Source organism: Ursus maritimus, unplaced genomic scaffold (genome assembly GCF_017311325.1).
Source record: "Ursus maritimus isolate PB19 unplaced genomic scaffold, ASM1731132v1 scaffold_23, whole genome shotgun sequence".
NCBI lineage: Eukaryota > Metazoa > Chordata > Mammalia > Carnivora > Ursidae > Ursus > Ursus maritimus.
Genome location: NW_024424786.1, coordinates 636,135 through 658,195, shown reverse-complemented (window position 1 = coordinate 658,195; position 22,061 = coordinate 636,135). Strand labels below are relative to the sequence as shown.

The window sequence follows — 22,061 nt, the reverse complement described above, 5'->3', positions numbered from 1 at the left end:
CCTGGCCATGAGGCTCTTCTCTTCCCTTTTCAGATGGCTGTCTCCCCACTTGGCTCCCCGGGGGCACTCATATCTTGCTCCTCTCTGTTCCCCAGTGCCCAGCTCAGGCCGTACCCTCGTGGGCACAAAGGAGCGTTTGCTGAATTAAACTGGATTGTCTATTGGCTCTGCACTGAGTGCCTGTTACAGACCTCTCCACACACAGCTGGCGGGCTCAGGTACTTAGCCCGTCCTGCTCCCCTCCACCAGGGAAATGGGCTCACAAAGGGGAGCTCTGGGCTGGGGATCTTGCTTTCTGCTCCTTCGCAGCTCTGGCAAACAGAAATGTTTATAAATGTTTTCCTCCCCTTAATGTACCTGGTTCTGTGGTTAGTGAACTGAAGATCATTTTGGAAATGACTCCCCTTCACTCCTGATTTAGCATCAGTGCCCTGCGGCCCTCAGCGCCGTAACTAACCTCTGTGTCGAGGGGTTAATGACCAGTAACCAAACCCTTAAATCAGCCTGCCCTATCAGCAGAGGGGCCGGCAGCTCATTCTTGGTAAAGAGGACAAAGAGCCCATTTCTAGCACACATTACAGATGTCACAGTCACTACTCGAAATTGAGATTGAATAAAGCAAGCCTCTGCTCCTTCCCTGCCCCCACCCCCTGCACCTTGCAGGCCCGAGCACTGCCTGCCATTTTTGTGAATCCTGACCCACAGGCCCACTGGCCAGGCCGACTCAGGACAGGCACCAGAGGTGAGGGGGGTGAGACCGGGCAGCTGGACCGGGAATCCCTTCCCTACTAGGTCCCTGCCTGCCTTGTTCTTGCCCTGCAGTCCCTGTGGCCAGACCAGGGGCTAGCAATATTATAATCCTCACAACTGCACTTTACAGGTCAGGCAACTGAGGCTCAGAGTGGCTTCTCAGCTACAAAGTGAGGGCTGGGGTGCCGACTGGAAACCCAGGCCCACCTGACTCGATCCCACCAGACCAGTGGTCCTCAAACGTTCTCAGGCATCTGACTTAGCTGGAGGGCCTGTTAAAACACAAACTCCTGGGCTCCGCTCAGAGTTTCTGATTCAGCAGGTCTGCGGTTGGGCTCAAAATGTGTACTTACACCAAGTTCCTAGGTGATGCTGGGACTGCACGTTGAGAACTGTTCTCCTAAACAGTGGTGCTTCCTAACCCCTTGGCCGCCCTCATCAGTCTTACAAACAGTGCGCCTGCTGATGGGAATCCCCCTTGGCCCCACAATCGGAGGGAGGCTTGGAATCCAGGTGGTCGTAGGTGCTGTCCCAATGTCTCCTCCGTAGGCTGCACAGTATGTCCTTAATACAGCTAGTTTTCAACCTTGGTTGCACATTGGAATAGCCTGGAACAGACCCCATACCTAGGCCTCCCCTGCTAAACTGATGCAGACTTTTTAAAGCTCCCCAGCTGGTTCTACTGTGCGACCAAGGTAGCGAGCACTGCCTTCCCTCGATGGCATTTAGGAGTGTGTCCTTTGATGGCGCCATTCTCCCCCACTTCATTTGCTCACAGATCTTTCTCCTCTTCCAAAGCCCAGCACCCACCCCCTCATCCCAGAAGCCCACCCCATGCAGTGGTCCAGCCCACAGGCTGGCTTTCCCTCCAGTGATCTTTGCTACCCCCCATTTTGATACTTTGTAATTGTGCCATTGTTTGTGATTTTTGGACCCCTAGACTGCCACTCTCCTGGTGTGTTTCCCCACCCCCACAGAGGACCGGGCTCTGAAAAATCATTGGGCTGCAAACAATCCTTGAGGCTACAGATCTCCTGCAAGTATCCGAAGAAATGACGTCAACTCCATCCTGGATCACTTTCCCCATGAAAGCACCCGCAAATAGAGCCGTTTTCTCCCTGTAGTAGCTTCTAGAGCCTCTTGTTGAGAGTGCCCCGCAATGACTCCTCTCCTTCCACCCCCTCAGGACCCTCCAGGTTGAGCCAAACACCACCACTGCTGCCCCTTCTCCCGATGAGAGAGTGTCTCTACCTTACCTTATTTTTCAAGGGCGCCCACTCGATAGGCCAGCAGTGTTGCCAAGGAAACATCACTTAATGAAGGAAATAAAGCTCCCCAAATCCACATGCCCATTGTTTGGAGGAGAGCTGGGACTCCTGCTGCACCTTGGAACCATGTTATTAAGTCATGTGACCAACCCCATTTTGCTCCTGATTTGCCTGGGAGGCCCTCCCCTCCTCCCCCTGCCTGTCTCAGCCTCTGCTCAGGGGGAGGCCCCGCCGAGGGCTGGGGGAGACGAGACCATCTGGGGTGCTCAACCCGGGAGTGGGATGAAGGCCCTGAGTTGTCAAGGTCTCCTCCTTCCCTGGAACCTCCCCCAGGCAGGAGGGAAGAGAGCAGCTGCCTGCTCTGCACCTCAGCAAGGTTTGTATAGCCTCTTAGCCTCGGTTTCCCTATCCTTACAACTGGGAGGTGACCACAGATAGGGACAGTAGCTAGCAGACAGGTGTACAAAACTATGTTTCTTCTCTCTCGCCCTTCCCTCCACGGCCGGGGGCAGTATCTGTCGGTGTGGTGCTGCTGGATATGGGCGCAGGGCACGTGTTGTGGACGGCCATACCTCAGTCTCTGGCAGAGGCAGGTCCCACCTCCACCCCTGCCAGGTAGAGAAGGGGTGCTGAGGACAGCCTGCAGGGCTCTGGCCTGGGGTCCGCCTGCATCCTGCGGGGTGGGAGCCCTTGCTCATCCAGGAGATGAAGTGACAGAGCGAGGGGCACCTCCAGCCCCGGGGGGTCCTTGCGCGACCTTAGCTCAGTGGCCCCCAGGGCAGGAGTGTGCACCCAGGGGTAACGTGGGCTCCCGCTCAGCTACTCATCATGCCTCCTGCTCCCGGCCTGAGGAAGAGGAGGGTTCCACCGGGCGAGTCCCGAGACACGGACGTGTTTGCTCTGTCACCTGCAGGGGTTTTTCTCTTTTCCTTGCAAGCATCAGAATGAAATGCCCAGGTTCGGAGCCTTGCCAAGGTGAATGGGGGTGTGTGGAAGATGAGTAGATGGGTCATTCGCCGCCGAAGAGGAGCCGAGTGGTGGGGATGTCTTTTCTAGATGCCCCCCCCCCCAGGGGCTTGTAAAACAGCCACAGGCAGACTCCCACCGGCTCCCACTTCTTACCTTCTTCTATCACAGGTGTTTGGTACAGGCCCCTCTGGCCGTCTGCTGCTTCCTTAGTCCCGGTCCCCCTCTCAGAGCTCAGGTGGATCACCACAGGGAAGCTTCCTTGGCCGGCCTCCTGGCCTCGCCCCCTCAGCCTCGATGCTGGAGCTGCCGGGACCCAAGGGAGGTAGGCGAGAGAAATGAGAGGTCACAGGTGTGGCCCTGGAGTCAAAGTGCCTCCGTGTAAATCTCAGCTACTGCACCTGTGAGACTTTTACCTAATGTCCTGGGCCTCGGTTTCCCCATCTCCAAGACGGGGATCATCGCAGCCCCTGCCTCACAGAGTTGTTTTAGGGTTCAGGGGCATAAGGCACGCACATGGCTTTGTGTCTGGCCCAGAGTAGGAGCTGAACACAGCGCGGCTTTTGTTCTTAGCCCCCTGAGGCAGGGGTTCTCAACAGCAGCACCCTTGAGCATCCAGAGTCAGAAAACTCTTTGCTGCGGGGCAGGGGCTGTCCTGTGCATTGTAGGAGGTTGCAGCGAGCGCCCCTGACCTCTACCCCCTGGACACCAGGAGCAGCGTCCCTCCCCTCCATCGTGACAGCCACAGATGTCTCCAGACATTGCAAATACACGCTGGTGGGCAAAGCTGCCCCTCTCTGGGAACCACAGTTCTAAGTCATTTCTTGCTGAAACCTTCCAGGTTCCCTGGGACCCAGAAAGCACAGCTATGCTTGCAGGGCCCACTGGCACTAAAAGTGGGGCATCTCGTAGGAAACGGTTTCCCCTCTTTTGTGTTCAGACCATTTACTGACTCAATCCACCGCCGGCGGGGCTTCTGAGGCGTCCCAGGGACGATTGGAGAGCACCCTCCGCTGAATCTCTCTGCTCCGCCAGCGTCGTGGTTCCGCCCCTCAAGATGCACTTTGGTGTTTGCTTTGCAACAACAAACAACTGTCTGTCCCTACTAGGATTTGCCCAGACCCTGGAGCAATGAGCAGCTCGGAGGAGAGCTGTACCAGCTAGCAGGTGCACGCCTGGCTCTCAGAGCGTCACCCTCCAGCACTTCCGAGCAGCTAAGTGAACAAAACTGATTTCAGCTATTACCTGGGCAGCCTGCCCTGGAGACTGGAGTCAGGCCCTGATGACCGGGATGAAGAAGGGGTGGGTAGCAGTAACTGGCTTCCTGGCCGTCCTTGTCTGGCAGCCCACGTTCCCGAGCCTAGGGAAATCTGGGTCCTGGCAAGCAGGGTGACCAGGAGCTACCCTGTGTCCTGAGAAGAGAGCCTGGGGCATTCAACCCAAGGGCATAAACATCTCTGCAGTTTTTGGAGAGAGGCTCTGTGGCAGGCTGAGGCCCCGGGATTTTGCCTATACACAGAAGCCTTTCTGGCGGTGGTGAGTTTTTATTTCTGTTTTCAAAGTAGCAAGAGTTGGGATAGGCCACTGGAGGAAGCAGAAACAATGCTCATATTAGTGTAATTACAGGCATTATTTCCTGATATGTTAGTTTTCCCAACTTGGCTGTTGGATCCTCCAGGACAGAGACCATGGCTCTCATCTCTATTATCTTCAATCTCAACTTAGAGATTGCTGTTGGATGGATGGATGGATGGATGGATGGATGGATGGATGGTGGATGGACGGATGAGATGCCTAACTGCATCTATTTAACTTCCTAAATCCTTCCAGTCATCATAGTCTCCCTCACCTCCAATAAACTGGAAGCCATAGCAGGTCTCCGGCTTTCCTTGGGGGTGAACCCGAAATCCAGGCCACACAATGGAGGGTCTCTTACCCAATATAGGTATCAAATAGGCTCCTTTTGCCTCTGTGTTCTGGTCACATTTCCACATTGAAGCTAGGCATTCCACATTTGGCCCGGGCTCAGAATTTTGATCACTATGATTGTTTACCTCTATTATGGGAAAAATCAGTCATCTTGGTAGTTTAATGCCTATTTCCATGGATTCACCAAATCTGGTAACTTATAAGATTATCTGTGTGTCTCCTATTCATCTCTCCAGATCCACTCTCCATCCTTCTCCTTCTGCCCTAGAAGGCTGACTTTATGGAATGTTTCGATGGGCTCCCATGTTCTTTGGCTTCCAGCTGGGTTCTACCAATGGGCTGACCCAGAAGAAGAACCGAGTGGGGAGGGGAGAGTAAAGTTGTGGTGTTTATTCACCACCACTCACCATTCTCCCCCAACCCCTCCCACCCTGAAGCCTTCTTGCAAGTCAGCCCTCTCTCCGTAACTTTTCTCTTACAGATTCTCATACCTGCTGTCTTCTCTTATCCCTTTGGGTCTGGGAGCGGTAACAGCTCCATGTTCCGATCCTCAGGGAACCGTACAATCCCTGTGGTCCCCTTACACCCCCCACACCGTGGAGAATTGTCCCTTTATTACACCCTCCTTGGGTTCCTTGAGTGTACCGTTTCCTGTCGGGGCCTTGACGGGTACACTGGCCTGAGGCTCTTCTTATGTCTGAAGGGTGACCCTGCCTGCCTCTCCACGCCCTCCCTGGCCTTCCAAGGGTCAGGAGGAACATGGGCCCCAAGGACCACCCCTTACCTCCTTCCCTGTCTTCCCTTCTCACCCCACAGTCCCAATTATGTTCTGCACTCATGTTTAAAAGTCCTTGTCAACCACCCCTTTCTGCTAAAAGAAGAGTGCTTCATTTTATCATTTGGAATGAACCAAAACTATTTACCAGTGAGAATTTTTTAATATATGAAGATAATAAGAGGTCCCATTCCACCTCCAACCTCAAGCAAAGAAATACTGTCTCTCGATTTGCCCAGGGGGCCTAATCATAAGTGGGGGTGTTAATTTCCTTAGGAATATGAAGACAAAAGCTCACCGAACCCTATAACTTGTCACTCCGAGTCCTTTTTGGGAACCACTTCAGAGAAGTGACTGAAAACTTTGAAGGCCAAAGGTCATGTACTTGCCTCTAAACCAGGGCCAGTAAACTACAGCCCCTGCATAGCCTTTATTTTTGTAAATGAAGCATTACCAGAACACAGCCATCCATTTACGTGTTGTCTGTGGCTGTGTTCATGCTACGATGGCAGAGTTGAGTTTCAGACTGCATAGCCCTCTGTGCAGGAAAGAGTTAACACAGTAGGCCTGACTGCTGTCCTTTGAAAGGCCTGCTTATCAGGTTGGCCCTTGACAGGTTTCTGGGAACTTGGATTTCAGAAGGGTTCCCCTCATTCCCAGATGTGCAAGAGTCGCTCGCTATGCCTAACCAGACTGTACAAACAATATGGTTTATGCTAAACACCTGCTTTGCTCCTGGGAGTCTGGAATTTTGGTATGTACCAGGCAGAGGCTGCCTACATGACCAGCCGTGATAAAAACCCAGCTGAGTCTGCAAGAGCTTTCCCGGTCGGTAACATCCCACCTGTGTTGTCTCAGCTCCTTGCTGGGGGAATTAAGTGCATCCTGTGTGACCACCAGGAGAGGACCCTTGGGAGCTGGCACCTGGTTTCCCTCAGGCTTTGCCCTATGTGCCTTTTCCCTTTGCTGATAGGACTTGTATCTTTTTGCTAAAAGAAATCATGACTGTGAGTACAAACATGGGCTGAGTCCTGTGAGTCCTAATGAATCATGAAATCGGGGAGTGGCCTTAGGGACCTCCCAACACACTGCAAAGCCAAAAATATTTGCCACCTGGCCGTTTAAGAAAAAGTTTGCCAAGCCTTGCTCTGTACAGTCTTAGTCTGGATGGAAATTGTGTGTTACATGTCTTCTATCACGCAAGACTCCGAGCTCCCTAAGGCATGGCGCAGGTCTTTTCTCTGTGCTACCGGCCAAGCACAGTATCTTGCACAAAATATTTACGGAGGGAGGACGTCAACAAGCCTGCAAACACTGGATTCAAGCCATGCTTTTTAAACTACGGGTGGTAAAATCAATTTAAAAGTTTATGACCAATGCTTTTCAGGAGAAGAATAGAATAAAAAATATCAGATTGTTTATGGTAAGACTAAGTTTTGTTTCTTGAAAATTTTGTCTGTTATACATGCGGACCAGAGACTGTCCTGGATCGCGCCGTAAAAGGCCTTCCTCTGGTCCGTTGCGATAGAACATCACGTGAAGCCCCTGGAGTGGACTCCCTTTGCCAGCTGCCCAGGCAGCGGCCCCACGGGCCTCCCCCGCTCCCGGTCATTACACTGAACCGCGTTCTTGCCCCACCCGCAGAACGTGTACTACACGAGCAGTCAGCAGATCCACGTGGGCGTCCTGAGCCCCACGATCGACGACGACGACAACAGGTGCCTGGTGGACGTCAACAGCCGGCCCCGGCTCATCGAGTGCAGCTACGCCAAAGCCAAGAGAATGAAGCTCCACTGGCAGTTCTCTCAGGTAACAGCCCCGAGCCGCCAGCAAGAGCAACGGGAGTGAAGAGCAGCTGGAAAGCCCACGGGGCCCCGGAGCCTGTGGGAGGAGGGCGGGAGCGGACACGGTGACAGCAGGGAGGCTGCGACTCGGGGCCAACTCTCGGGATGGACCTACTACGTGCCTAGGGCTTCACGTCCGTTGTTAGCTTACTGTCTCCTGATACTGGCTCTAAAGGGGAAATTACTATTATTGTTGTTGTTGTTGTTTTATTATCGTTTAAGTTGTAGACATAAGGAAACAGGCTCAGAGGGGGAAAGTCACACAGTAAGGAGCAGGGCTGGGATTTAGACTCGGGCCGCTCTGACTTTAAACCCTCGCCTTTCTGCTCCACGCATCCTTTCTCCTGAGATGAAGGCGAGTGTCCCAGGTATAGGCAGGGCTCGGGCATCTCTGGCCCATGCCCCGCTCTGCCTTCTTCCCAGGACCTGCTCGCTCTAGGGGAGGAGGCTTCTTCAAAGGGCCATGGGGACACAGCATTCCTGTGTTGTCTCCATCTGTTCTGAGGCCTGTATTTGACTGCCTGCTCTCCGCTGGCCCGGTTATAAAATGAAGCCCAGGGCTCAAGATGTCCAACTGGAGACAGCCCACAGAGACCCCGCTTTGAAGAGAACCTTTGCCTCGGCCCAGAGGCCTCCCAGCCCCCAGGGCATCCACTAAGTTAGGGCCAGTTTCCCCCCAGGGGCAGGGACACCCAACCCCCAGGGGGTGCAGAGGAAGTGTTCAGAACAGGAAGGGAGGAGCCCGCGGCGGCCTAACGCATCGGGGACTGTACGTGGTGGATGCTTCCAGGGAAGTCAGAAAGGGAATGTCCGTATTCATGGGACTGAGTGGCAGGACCCCGACTCAAGCCTCCCAGCAAGCTGCTCCTGTCCTAGGGGGAGGAAGCTGACGGGCACTGGAAGAGACTTCGTAGTGACTCTCCCTATGGTGCGGGGGCAGGGAAGAGGGGGTCCCAGCCACCTCATGTTCTACGGGCATGGGGAACCTTTGACCTGTGAGGTCAATACCGAGTTCAAAACAAGGTCACAGATTTAGGGGCTAGTTGGAGAGCAGGAGCAAGAGCCCGGATGAGGGCCTCATGACCCCGGGAAAGCAGGTGCTAGGGAGCGGCACGGGGAGCCACATGGGAGCACTTCCGAGGGCAGGTAGGAGATGCGTGCGGTGTGGCTGCTCGCTCGGAGTCCTGGCTGGGCCTTCGGGGACGCTCCAGGCCTGGTGACTCCGCCCTCCTGTTCACAAGACTTTGCCGTGTGTTGTAAGCTGTAAAGATCCTTCTCCCGAAGAGCAACAGCCAGGCTTCACAGAGTGCTAAGGGCCCGGCTTTGGAAGCGTGGGGCACCCGCAGCTCAGTGAATCCTCACGACGGCTGCGTGTGCAGGTACCGTCACCCCGTTCCATGTGAGAAAACCGAGGCGCAAGGATGTGAAAGACCATGCCCAGTGTGGCCCTGGGGGCGACTGTCCGCACATTATTTCAAATTCTCTTTTACTTCCAGTTGGGGTATGTTAGTAGCAGCACCTGGAAGAAGGTCAGGGTCAGGGCTGAGGTTTGAGAGTACGGAGCACAGCTTCCTCCCGCCTCCCTCTCTCTTGCTGAAACACCTGTTCGGACCCCACACTCTGCCTTTGTCACCCCCCTCCCCCGCCAGCTGTGTAGCCCGGAGTGAGGACATTTCCCCTCTGGCCTCCCTTACACTGAGAGGCCGAGAGAGGGCTGGAGGTGTGCGTCAGGGAGGGAGGCCGGGGCCATGCTCCGTGGTGAAACGGCAATTGTTTCCCGGCTTGGGCTCAATGCAAAATCGGCCTGCAGACTGGAGGCAACAGAGAGAAAGGGACACGTGGGCCCCGTGGAGGTGAGTGGGGCTGACTCTGCTGGGGTGAAACGGAGATCGCACCATGCCGAGGCTCTATGCAGGGGCTCACATCAGGCCACACTCTGCTGCCTTCAGCCAGGCCTGCTGGGCCCACGAGCTCAGCTTCCTCCCGGGAACTGGGAAGGAAACGGCGCAGGAAGGTGGTGGGTGAGGAGCTGGAGCAGGGCTGCTGGCTTTTCAGGACACAGGACTTAACCTTGAAGAATGTGTAGGAGCTTACTCCAAATGAAAATGGGGAAGGGCATTCCAGGGAGAGGAAACAGCACGCACCAAAGCTGTGGAGCCTCAAACCCCGGCCACGTTCAGGGTGCCGTGGGTACTCAGGTGTGCAGACAGGCCTGAAGAGCAGCTAGGCCAGGTTGCGGACACCACAGGCCTGGAGGTGGGCCACCCCACCTGGGAGTGAAAATGTACAGCAGGGGACTGGCCTGTTTGGGTCTGGACTTTGGAATGTCCCTGTGGCAGAGATGGTGGAGCTGAAGGGGAAGGGGAGATTCTAGAAGGGAGAGAGAGGCAGGAAGAAGAGTTGGCAAGAGGCTGAAATGCAGTCTGAGCATTTAGCTGTTCCCTCCTCCCTCTCCTCCGTGAGTGCCCCGGGGTGCTTACACCCTGCCTGGCCACCCAGCTCTCCTCTAGGGGCAAGGTCTGAGGCTGACCCGTGGAGCCCCGCGTCTGGCAGTGTGGGGCAGTAGCTTGACAAGTGTGGCTGGGAGGCTTTAACAGACAAGCCTGCGGCTGCAACTGGCCAAGTGGCCGGGAGAAGGAGGAGGAGCTTCGGGCAGTCCTGGAAGAGCCCCTGCAGGTCGGGGCCCAGCCAGGCACCCACTGCTCTGGGGACTCTCTGTCACCTGGGTCTGCATGCTTTTGAGCTGAAGTGAGCTTGCTGGTCCCTTTGCAAGCCTGTTCCTCCGAGGAGCTCCGGAATCACCAGGGAAACGGGGCTCTGTGGAGCCTCAGCCTCGTGGTGCTAATAAGCCGAGCAGCTCCATCACAAAGATGGCAAAACGCGATCAAGTCCACCTGGCCAAGATCGCGTGGCCTGAGCTGGTGTTCAAATAGGCCGGTTGCATCCGAACCCAGGCTGCTTCACAGCCCAGCCCCAGGCCCAGGCCCATCGGCCTTTTTTCCAACCCTCCCAGAGAGACACACCCCAAGGTCTCTGGCGGAGGTGACTATCTCCATCTCCAGAGGCCGCGGCACCCCGGGACGGTCCTCCTCTTCGCCGTCCATCCCTGACTGGGGCAGAGAAAGGAACATACCCCTAAAATAGGCGTACTCCAGGCAAAGACACCCCCAAATCCAGCTCTTTTCTCATCTCAGTGCACGGCCTTAAACAGGCAGCCCCCCGTGATCCTAGTTGAAAGGACACGGTGATTAACAAAGCAGGCAGTGTCTGGGAGGCTGGCCGCCGGAGCCTGGGCAGTTTTCAGCCACTTACACACACACCCAGTGAAACTCCCAGGGTGCCTTGGCAGTCACCTCTTTGATCCTTCTACGAAGAAGAACTGTTTGGAAATAATATGTTTAAATCCCTATTTGCAAACCCAGAGCAGCCACTCTTGCTTGATATTTAAAGATTCACGTATGTGAAATTTTTGTTTAATGCAAAATAATCGATATTTATCAAGCAACCTGGAGTCTGCCCGCAAGCCCTCTTTGGTTAGAAACTACTGTTGACAAGGCCAGAGGAGGCTGGAAGCCTCTTACGTGATTAAATCACGTGTTTGGGCTAATTCTCTTGCAACAGGTTTTAATCTTTGCAAATTACATAGAGATCCTACCAAGCCGAATGATCTGGTGCAGAAGGTGGGCTGAAGGAGGCTTTTACTGGTGCATCTCAAATCTCTCCCGGTTTCACATTCCGCATTATTTACTCTCCTGAGGGCTGCATTTAAACTCCACAGACACTCAGGCTGAATTAATTTCAAAATAATCTAGTGCGATTCTCCCAGGTTCTCCCACAAAGAAGATAGGCATTTGCATATCTTAGTGTTCCATCTCATACCCTGATTTTCTGTTTAACAAATAAAATGCCTTTCTTCTATCCCCTGCAAGCTCTTCTGAATTTCCGATGCTCAGGATGAATCAGGACAGCGTTAGATCCTGACACAGGGCACCACGTTTGATGAAAACATCTCTTGGCAACACTGACGTACAGGGCTCTAATGAGCCATTTTCTGATGATGAACATTCTTTCCTTCAGTCATTCATCAAACATTTATTGAGTATGGGGGTTAGGCAGGAGGGATGCAGATAGGAAACAGACACGGCCTCTGCCCTGGAGGAGCTCATGAGCCTATAAACGCACAACAAAATGGAAGATGGGACCAGAAATGAGGGAAGTGTGGTGTGCCGGGACCCCAGCGTGCCGGGCTCAGGGATGGTTTCACATTCAAGGCTTGTTGGATCTTGACAGTGGTAGGGCAGTTCCCAGGTGCAAGAAGGGAGAACATCCCACGCAGAGGCTTAGCCTGGGCAAAGGCAATTTAATACAGAGCATGTCTGGGGAACAGAAATCCAGTGCGGGTACGGGTGGAACTTAGAATTTCCAAAGGAGCATGGGAGAGATCAGGCAAAAGAGTCAGTTTGGGTGCAGATAATGGTGATCGTTGAAACCCATGCCAACAGATCGGACTTCACCTTAAAAGCAAAGGGAGGAAGCAGGGGGAATTTTAAGCAGTGAATGGTCATGATGGGGTCTGAATCCCTCTGGTCGTAGAGTGTAGGGGGGACTGGGACAAAAGAGACAGGAAAGCAAGTTAGGGGGCTGTCCCATTGTTCCCATGAGAGATAGGGCAGACTTGGTCGCCGTGAGGGCATGGAGCCAGACAGCTGTTGGGGGGCACTTTGAGAGACATTGCTGCAGTCTGTTGGAGGTGGTAATGGGTGAAATGCAGGGAGTTGGGGGGCGGGTACTAATCCAGGACCACCCTGGGCTCTGGGTTTGAAGAACAGTCAGTGGGCAGCCAGTGTTGTCCCTCTCAAGCCACACACCTGTGTCTAGACAGCCAACATTTCCCACACCAGCACATGAAATTTCATGAACACCAGAAGTCGTCGTTATTGCCTTCTGCAATTTCTCTAGCTTGTGATTCCTCCTGGTATAAAGAATGTCCTAAACTGACACCTATAAATTACAGGGTCTTCTGAGAGTACCCTGCATACTGATATTTGGGGGATTCTGGGATTTGGTGACAAAGTATTAGTGAAAGAGGCCTTTAGTCAATAAGCCAGGCACCAATGGAAGGAGAGGGAGTAAGCAGAGAACTTTGTGGCAGGACACCTGCCAAGCAACACAATGGACTGCATCTCCCTGGTAATGAGATGCTGCCCTTCCCCCACTATGGGTCCTTTGAATGATGAAGCGAATGCTGGAGCCCTCTGTTCAAGACATTCTTAACGGGATTCTTGCCACATCTTGTTATGATGTGTGTCTTCTAAGGTCCAACTTCCTTAAAGTCTACCTATTTGAAAGCATGGCTGAAGAAACGCAGACTGTTGGACCAGGAAGACCAGGGGCATCTTAGCTCCAGCTTCTCACAGCTGAAGGGCTGCCCTACGCACAGGGAAGCAGGCAGGACAGGTGATAGAACAGCCTTCGTGTCGCCAGACTTGTCCGGATACGAGGTTGGCGGTTCGGGGGAGAGGTGGGCTCCGGGGATCACGCAGCGGGCCATGTAAGGCTCCACAGCTCTAACCGGATCTAGGCTGGATGGCTTTAAGGGCTTGGCAGCCCCGAAATTCTGCAATGCTCAGCGGAAGCTAGACAGGGAGCCCTGAGGAGCACTTTCCCACCTAGAAGCTGCCCTGGGCCCGCCTCAGGAAAAGGCCCTGAAAGTCCGAAAATGAGCCGAGCTCCTTGTATGAGGACCATCTTTATCCTACTCTCTGCAATTGGTTTTCCATTATTTCCATGTCCCCCTCTTTCATCAACCACGACACCGAGGGCAGGGCTGTCTGACACCTAACGGAGAGCTGAGACAGGAGCCCCCGACGTGCTGTTGTTAATCGAATGAAGGATTTCTTTTTTTAAAAAATTCACAAATATTAACCAAAGGCCTCCTGGTCTTGAGGCAGGTCTGTGGGACACCCCAAGATGGACAAAAGTTTACCAATGATGACTCTCCTTGCACACGTGTGGACACTGAGAAAGGACATTTCAACATAATAGTCAAAGGACCCTGCTGAGTTGGAGAAATCTCTGGTTCCTACAAAGAACAATTTTAGGTGGTGGTACATCCCAACCGCGCTCAAAATTGTAGGGTAAACGCGTACTCCTTCCTGTGACTTCAGATTTGAAGGAGGGAGGTAGAAACATACCCATACTGTTGGAGCGGAGTACAAATTGGTGTGAATATTTTTCAAAACAGGAGGCTTTGGTGAAATGTCAGGATATTCAGACTGTATTGCACGCTGCTCCCAGACTGGGGGGTGCACCATCACACCCCCCGGCTGTTGGGTTCTCTGGCAGAAATGCCAGCGAGGCCCCCCTGGGAATCCGAGTGCGCATAGATCTGCGTTCCCGTGGTGGGCTGTCCGCACACCTGAGCCCCTGTGTGCGCCTCATTCTCTGCGAAGCATTTATGCATTTTCCAAATGAGGAACATCAAGGATAAGAACAGAGATGTCCATTAATGCCAGGAGAGAAGAAATTTTCAAGAGTATGAGGAGACTGCCCGGAAGAGAGCTGAGTGCAGAGCCAGCCCTGCCCGTCCAGGATAATTGGCTCTGATTCGTGGGGTCTAATTTGATAATTTGATGCAAGATGAGTAACCCACTCAAAAAAGAACCTATTTGCAGAGCACATTTCCCAGGGAGCACGGCTAATTCTGCCAAAGAATTTCCCCACACGCAAAGAGGAGGAGTCCTTGACTTTCTCCCACTCCGATCCCCAGTTGCTGTCAAGAAGTCCAACTTCAAGAACCTTTTGTATTGAAAAGAAAAGACTATAATCGGGTATTTCATTATGGCTCTGGAATAAAGCACCTTTTCATTTCCATGTCATACGAAGGGGCAAATGTGGAATTGTCCAGTTCTGATGGGCTGACAAAGCCTTGTGTGGGCTCCGGAAGTTTGTGACTTTTAGTTTATGGCGGTCAGCACGCCCCCTCCTGCTGCTCGTCCCACAGAGATCAGGAGCCAGGAGCAGGTGTGATGGCTCAGGCCCCACCATTCAGACTTGAGCGAGATTTTCAAATTTGTTATTGCACATTTACGTGGTGCCTACTAGGTGCCAGATAGTATTGTAACTGCTCTATAAATATTACGTAACCCCCCACGACAATGCTGGTGGGGGCTTGAATTACCCTCATTTTATAGATGAGGAAACTGAGGCACAGAGAGATTAAGTCGCTTGTCCAAGGCCAAATCTAGGAATGCTGCCTCTGGGATTCATGCTTTAAACCACCATCCCATGGTGCCCTTGTCTTGCCTCTAGAAAACCAATGGATGGCTGCAGTGCGTGCTTGGGCTGGAGTCCCCCTGCCAAGCCAGTCACTGGTGTGTGTGAACCGGCTGGATTCCTGCCTCCTCAGCGAGCTCCCTGCAGCCACCCCGCTGTCTCCATAACCCCACTTCACCATTTTTTAATTTTTTTTTTGGCACTTGACATTGTCATTACCTCATCTTCGGTGCAATGGACCTTCACAGCAAATCCCAGGCAGACTCTCTCTAGGGCGCTGGTGAGTCTCCTTTAAGGAAAATAAATGCCAAAGCACTTATTGAATAAATCTGGTGTTGAATATTCATAATACAGAAAGACCACTTTCCTCCACAGAAAGACTTAATCTCAGAGTTTCTTGAACTAGTGCTAACATCCCACCCATGCCTTGAAGTCTTTGATGACTAATCATTAACTACTTAACCTGGAAACTCCCAAGCCCACTGTGCTTAAAGCCAAATACCCTCCAGGCCACTTGCCTGTGGAAAATTAATCGGAAAGGATAGTGGAACGAGAGCTCAGAAATAAGCAGGGAAGACTTTGGAATACAGGAGTCTGTCCACACGAGCTCCTCTAAACACCTTGCTGCTAAACAGGAGAGCAGCCCAAGCTCAGCCCACAAGCTCTGGATGCTTCTCAGGTCAGCAGTGCAAGCGACGAGCCAGGCCCAGTCCTTTCCTGAGAGAGGGTGACAGCTGGTTTGGGGTCCCCGAACCGGCATCACCAACAGCAGCACCCCCATGTCTGGGCCCCACGGCAGACCCAGAAGTGATCTGTGGTAAGGAAGCCCTCCAGGGACTCTGTCTAATTTGTTTACCGCGACGACACCCCAGGACAAACAGGGCTAGTTAGGAAACCTCTAGCTGCCCCAGGCACATAGTTGGGGAAACTGAGGCAGAGAGGAGGTGCGTATCTGCAGGATCTGGGGCCAACTCCCCGGTGCCTCAGCCTAAGGCGCTCGTGGACCACGGCCCCCCCGGGCCCCGCTGTACACGTGGCAAGACCCAAATTCAGAGGCAAGGCCAGGAGCAGAGCCCCACGCTCTTCACTTCCACCCACACGTCTCCCGTGCCCTTCCTAGTGACTACTCCAGAGAAGCCCAGAAGGAGAACTAGGCTGGGGGCTGGGAACCCACCTCTAGGAATTATTATTAGCCTCCTTAATTCTATACATTCGGCTTTTGATTTTTTTAATGCTGTTTCCATATTTAATTCGGTTTCCATTCCAATTAAGCTCTCTGTGTGCTGGAACATCTCTCCTGCCAGGTTTAATTGCCCTTATTTAAATTCTTTAATTAAAAGTATTGTGTGTTTCCAGATCCTGTAGTTGTATGTATTACACAAATAATTTAGATGACTGGACTGGTAAACCGAGGGACTGTGCCCTCCACGGAGGGCGGGGCCAGCCCCTCTGCGGCTGCTGGTGGGGCCCCCAGGGCTGTGAGGGACCTGCACACAGCCTCCCCGCTTCCTTCCTCCCTGCACGGCTCCTGGCTCCACACGGCGGCCAGCATGGCCCGCTTTACATGTCAGTCCGGCCCTGCAGCGGCTGGCCCTGTCACCAAATTAAAAGCCAAAGGCCCTTCCGTGGCTGTGAACCCTCACACAGCCTGCCCCTCCCTCGAGGATCCCTTGGGCCTCATCCCCTCCTCCCACCCCACGCCCGATCTGCACCACTGCCTCTGTGCTGTTTGCTGAACTTACCGGGCCTCTGCAGCTGCGGGAGCCTTGCTCTGGGGCACAGGGACTGTCCTTTCCTCCGTCGTTCCTTCACTCGGCTCTCCCCTTCCCGGCGAGGCTCTCTGACCGCCGTCAGGGCTGCGGCCTGCTCACCCCCACTCCCCACTCCCTTTCCTGGTTGTCTGAGGCCATCCAGGCTGCTAGAACACAAAGATCGTAGACCAAGAGGCTTCAAGGACCAACATTTATTCTTCACGGTTCTGAAGCCTGGGGGTCCAAGATCAAGGTGGGAGGGGGCAGTGTCTGCTGAGACCCCTCTTCCTGGTCTGCGTGTGTGCGCCTTTTCACCCCGTCCTCGCACGGCATAGGGAGACGTCCTCTCTCCTGTGTCTCTTCTTATAAGGGCACTAATCTAATTCACGAGGGCTCCACCTCATGACTGAATGACCTCCCAAAGGTCACACTGGGGATTAGGGCTTCAACATAGAAATTTTAAGAACTCACATTCAGCCCAGAGCTCTGCCCTACGTTTTTGTGCACGGCTTTATTGCTTTCTAACACGCCAGAGAATTGACTCTGCTCCCCTTCCTGGAATCTCGTCTCCTTAAAGACTAAGATCTTTTCCTGCTTAGTCACTCATGTATCTCCAGGACTAGAACTGTTCCTGGCACACAGTAGGCTTTCATTAAATATCTGACGGATGGATGAATAGATGGCTGAATCATGTGTCTGCAGAGGGCCCTCAAAGGAACCAGCCCAAACGGGCTCCCCAGAGCCCCTGAAGCCCATCAAGGTGACCTTCCTCCACCCCAGGCCCTGAGGTACCCACAGCCCTCGGTCTAGACCTGGAGAAATGGTGTGGGGGGCCTAGCCACGCGTCCTAGTGAGGAGCCGTGAATGGGGCTCCCAGCCCAGCTCTACCACTTACTGACCATGTGACCCTGGATCTGTGTCCCAACCTTTCTGAGCTCCCGTCTCCAATTCTGTGAAGTGGGGATAATTGCCGTCTGCACCCATGGCACTCTCGTGAGGAATACATGAGACTGGGCCTGTAAGGCATCTGACCCAGCACGAGGTACCTGGGAAATAAAAGAGAGGGGGTGAGAGCCCAGAGTTTATGGAATGAGACAGACTGAGGTCTGAGAAGGAAGACAGGAGGGAGGCAGCACCAGTGGCCAGGCTCGCTCCAGCACCCAAGTGGCCTGCCTCCTCTTCCCATAGCCCAAGCGTGTTCCCAAGACTCATTCAAGGGCTGCTCAGTGAGGCCTCCAAGTAGGCCTTTCTCTGCTGCTCTAGAAGTTTCTCCTCCTGGAGCCTCTGGGGAGGGAGCTCGCCTTGACCTCATACTTCACCCTCCCTGACAGGCCCAGACACTCTCACTGAGGCCACGTCTCCTTCACAGCTCTTGGCCTCGCTCTATTTCTTCCACATCCTGCCCAGAGGCCACACAGGCTGTTTCCGCCCCAGGGTCACCACGCTTCCTGTCTCCGGGGTCCTGAGCGCCAGGATGGGGCCTGGGAAGTGTCACAGTTGAGTCTCTGAAGGAACACTTGACTCCACAGAGACCTCCCTCTCTCTCGGGCCCAGCAAGGTGCCCTGTGGAAGGCGTAGAATGTGCCTGTGTGGTGGCAGAAAGCGAGCAGCCGCGGCCTTCTGGGTTTTGGACAGACTTCTCCAAGTTCGGTGATGCGGGGGTGGCCGAAGCAGCCCGGCCGCTGGCAAGCGAGGCCCAGCCGGCCCCTGAGGAAACGCTGAGAAGCCGGCCATCAGCAGAGCAAGTGGGCACTCAGTCTGGCCCCCGTCCTGCCCGCCAGGCGCTCTTTCCAGAGCCCCCATCTGATTCTTCGAGCAGCCTCACAGCCGCGTGTTTTAGAGCTGGCGAGAGGGTTTCCCATGACTCCTTCGGCTCGTCCCGCGGTAGTCAGGACAGAAATGATCATCGGTCCGAGACCCCATGGAGCCCACGGCCACCGGCTGACAAGCAGGAAAGAAACGTCGCTGGTGAGCACTGCCCTTCCCCTCTGCCCGCCAGGAGGACCGGCGGACCCTGTGAATTAGCCAGCCGGCCGGTCTCGCCCGCGCCCCGGGTAGCTCCACTCCTAGCACCACGGGCTGGAGTGCACCGCCGGCTGGCAGGGGTGTCGGCGGGCCAGGGGGCCGGCCACCGTGTGCCAAGGACGCGGCAGTGACACCGCCCAACCCGGTGTGGGCAGCAGATGGGCTCAGGCCATAGAAACGGAAACCATAGAAACCTGGGCTGGACAGAGCGACGGGCTGGCCTTCCTTGGAGCCGTGGCACAAGGGAAGTCTCTGGGTCCACAGGTCCAGCTTTTGAGGGACAGGATGGGGACCCACAGCTTCCAAGGGGACAACTTGGGGCTGTCATCCATCATCATCCCAGGAGTCCGATTTGTTGGCTCTGTTGAAGGAGCCTGTTGTCCAGTGGAAATGAGGTGGTGGCCTCTGCTTTGTAGCCTGTTCTGAGTGACACAGAACAGCTGGAGTTGGTCCAAAGATGGGCAGCCAGGATGGAACATTGTACAGAACTGTTCCACACGGAACTGTGTCAGTTTAACCTAGAAAAGCGTAGAACTCAGGGGACGTGGGCCTCACCTTACCCTATTGGGAGGGGAAAGGGGGAGAAGCAGGAGCAGATCCAAGTGTGGGAACCCCGGGGGACAGTCTGGGGCGCCTTGCTGGATGCCCCCCGACAAGGATTTTAGCTCAGTGGGAGGAGAAGGCTCCTGGGGAGAGCAGCTTGGGGAAGAGAGTGCTGGCTCAGGAGAGGAGTGAGTCATCCCCTCATTCTGGGGGGCGGGGAGGGGGGGGGAGGGCGGAGTGGAGCCAGGCAGAGCCGGAGGCCCCGGGCTGAAGTAGAGGTTATTCAGGTTGCCAATGAGAGCTGGGGCGTCAGCCTTCGGAGTCTCTTCCACCTGGGGACTCCAGGGTCCTTTCCGAACCCTTGCTGGATGGCCACTCTTTCCTCTGCCTGCAGTGTCCCTCTCACTGAGCCCGTGGTCCCCAGATGAGCTCGCTGTTTGGGTGTCCCCTTTGTTCTCTTGTCGGTCTGCTCTTGGGTGCGGTGAGTCCCTGCTGGCCTCGGGGCACAGCAGGAGAGACCTGCTTTCTTCCCTTGAATACTCCGAAAGAAATTTGCAGGGCCATCTCCCACGCTGGAAAGTAGGAATTCCCTTCCTCCTCCCCGACATACATACAGACATACTCCTGCTTCCCTTTGCCATCCAGCTTCTCACTGCCTGCCTCACCCACTGTTCAAAGTCCCTTCTGAGGGAGCTACGTCTTTAAAAAAATTTTAACTGAATGATAACACACATACATACAGAAACGGGCACAAAGATAAATGATTTCAAACAGTGATTTAAAACAAAGCAAACATCTATGTTACCACCAGCCAGATCAGGAAGGAGCACGCCACCAGCACCCCAGAACCCCCTCTCTGGCCTCCTGTCAATCATTTTGCCACTCTCTCCTCCCCAGAGATCACCCCCATCCTGGCTTTAACACTGGTCCTGCATTGCCTGTTCGGCAGGTGTACGAGTGGAATTCGGTGTGTATTCCCTGCCTCACCTCTGGCTAACGTGGTAGCTGTTAGGTTTATTCATACTGAGCGGAGCTCTAGTCTGTATATTTCTGAGGCTGTACGGTATTCCAGCATGTGAACAACGAAGGTTATTGGTCCATTCTGCTATTGAGGGGCGTCTGGGTTTGCTTCCAGGCTGGGGTTTTTTCAAATCATGTTTCGGAAGCACTCAGGTGCTTGTCTTCGGTGCACGCATTTCCGTTCGATGCACACCCGGCCATGGCAGCGCTGGTCTCGGGGATGTGTGTGTCCGGCCGCAGTGAATACTGCCAGGTTCTTAGGTCGCTGTGGGAACTGAGCCTTACTGTTCTCTTGGCATGTCATCTGTCACCACAGGGACAGTGGTAGCAGACGGGGGATGACCCCTTACAGGAGAAGTTTGCTGACTCCCTCTCTCCCAGCGTGCCGTTCACTGGGGTAGGCGCGGGATGTCGCTGGGGGTGGGCTGTGGTCATGAGAGGCGGGGGCCTCCCTCTCCCTGCTGCCAGGTCTGCTCAGGGCCACTCAAAAGTGAAACACCTGGCACTGCACCCCTCTCCTGTGACCCATCTCCTCTCACCTCTGTGGGTCACGATACCCAGCATTTACCGATCATCGGTTATGTACCGGGCTTTTTGCTGGATGTGGAGGGCACAGAAATTGATAAGACCTAGGACTCTTAGTGTAGAGGGGGGATAGACAAGGAAACAAGTAATTCCGCCACCAGGCAATAGTGCCGAGCTGGAGAAATCACGAGGTGAGGAGCACCTAGCCGGCTGGGTGGACTGGAGGAGAGGAGATGGAGGTAGGGGTGAGGTGGGAGGGGGAAGGCTGGAGGAGATGGAGCAGGTGCTGAGCCTTGAAACAGGCCTGGCTTGGCCTGCCGTGGAAGCCTGCAGAAGGACCCCAACACAGGACACAGCTTGCTCAGTCTCAGGAACCCCGATGTAATGCAAGTAGGTTTAGACAACCACAAGACTGCGTGAAAGTTGTGGGAGCTGAGGGAGGAGACCGACCCATCAGAGGAGGGGAGCCTGGGGCTGCATGGGAACGCTGCCCCCGACACCTCCTGGAGCCTCTCTTGTTCCCGGGCATCGGGCCACACTGATCATTCTAGCCCCCAGCCGCGTCTGGGGCCAAGGTCCCCCAGATCTCCCCTCGTTGCCTGTCTGTGCTCTGACGGCGCTCTCCGCCCCGGCTCCTAGGGAGGCCCCATCCAGAACCGCAAGTCCAAGCGCTGCCTGGAGCTGCAGGAGAACAGCGACTCGGAGTTCGGCTTCCAGCTGGTGCTGCAGCGGTGCTCGGGCCAGCACTGGAGTATCACCAACGTCCTGAGGAGCCTGGCGTCCTGACCCCGCCGGGAGCCGCCCCCGCCCGTCCCTTTGCTACTGTGTAGCACTGCTGCCTGCTGTCCGTGTGGGGTGGTTCGGAGTCTAGGGGAACCAGGTTAGTGGGAACCCCCCAAAAGAGCTTTTTATTTCCTCTGCGATTTTCATGGAGTTTATAGAAAGGTGCCGAGTGGTGGGTGATGGTATAATATCATAGACTATTTTGCAACTGTAAATAGGGGACAAATGGAAAATATTTATAACTGACAATAAAACACTATTGATTAAGAAAAGGGTTTTTGCGGTCACTTGGGGCTCAGGGCAGACGCCCGCCTGGTTCCTCCAAACTTGCGGTTCATGTCCCTGTTTGCTCTTCCTGTTCCTCATCCTCGAGAAAGGAGGCTTGAAGGCCCCGCCAACAGTGGGAGCTGGTGCACACCGCCAGCCTACTCCGTTCGGCCCAGGGTGGCAAGAAGGGCACCACAACCTTCCAGGTTCTATCGGCCTCTACCACAGCGCATGCGTCCTCTGGAGACGGCAGCGTTGCTCGCTGGCCACTGGACCATCAGCTGCGGGGCTGCAGGCTGTGCTGGCCTCCGCTGAGGTCACCTCCCTCACCTCCCAAAGC

At 54.5% G+C, this 22,061-nt stretch overlaps 1 protein-coding gene across 2 annotated transcripts in view; it reads left to right on the top strand.

Annotated features, from left to right (window-relative positions):
• The window catches only part of GALNT18 (polypeptide N-acetylgalactosaminyltransferase 18), a 338,672-nt gene extending 316,952 nt beyond the window's left edge, over positions 1–21,720 (top strand). For both annotated transcript variants that reach the window (XM_040638811.1, XM_040638810.1), the window contains 2 exons: positions 7,333–7,497; positions 21,311–21,720. In XM_040638811.1, coding sequence (XP_040494745.1) covers positions 7,333–7,497; positions 21,311–21,457 — 312 coding nt within the window. In that variant the 3' untranslated portion in view covers positions 21,458–21,720. The remainder of the gene's footprint in view (positions 1–7,332; positions 7,498–21,310) is intronic.
• The last annotated feature ends 341 nt before the right edge of the window (positions 21,721–22,061 follow it).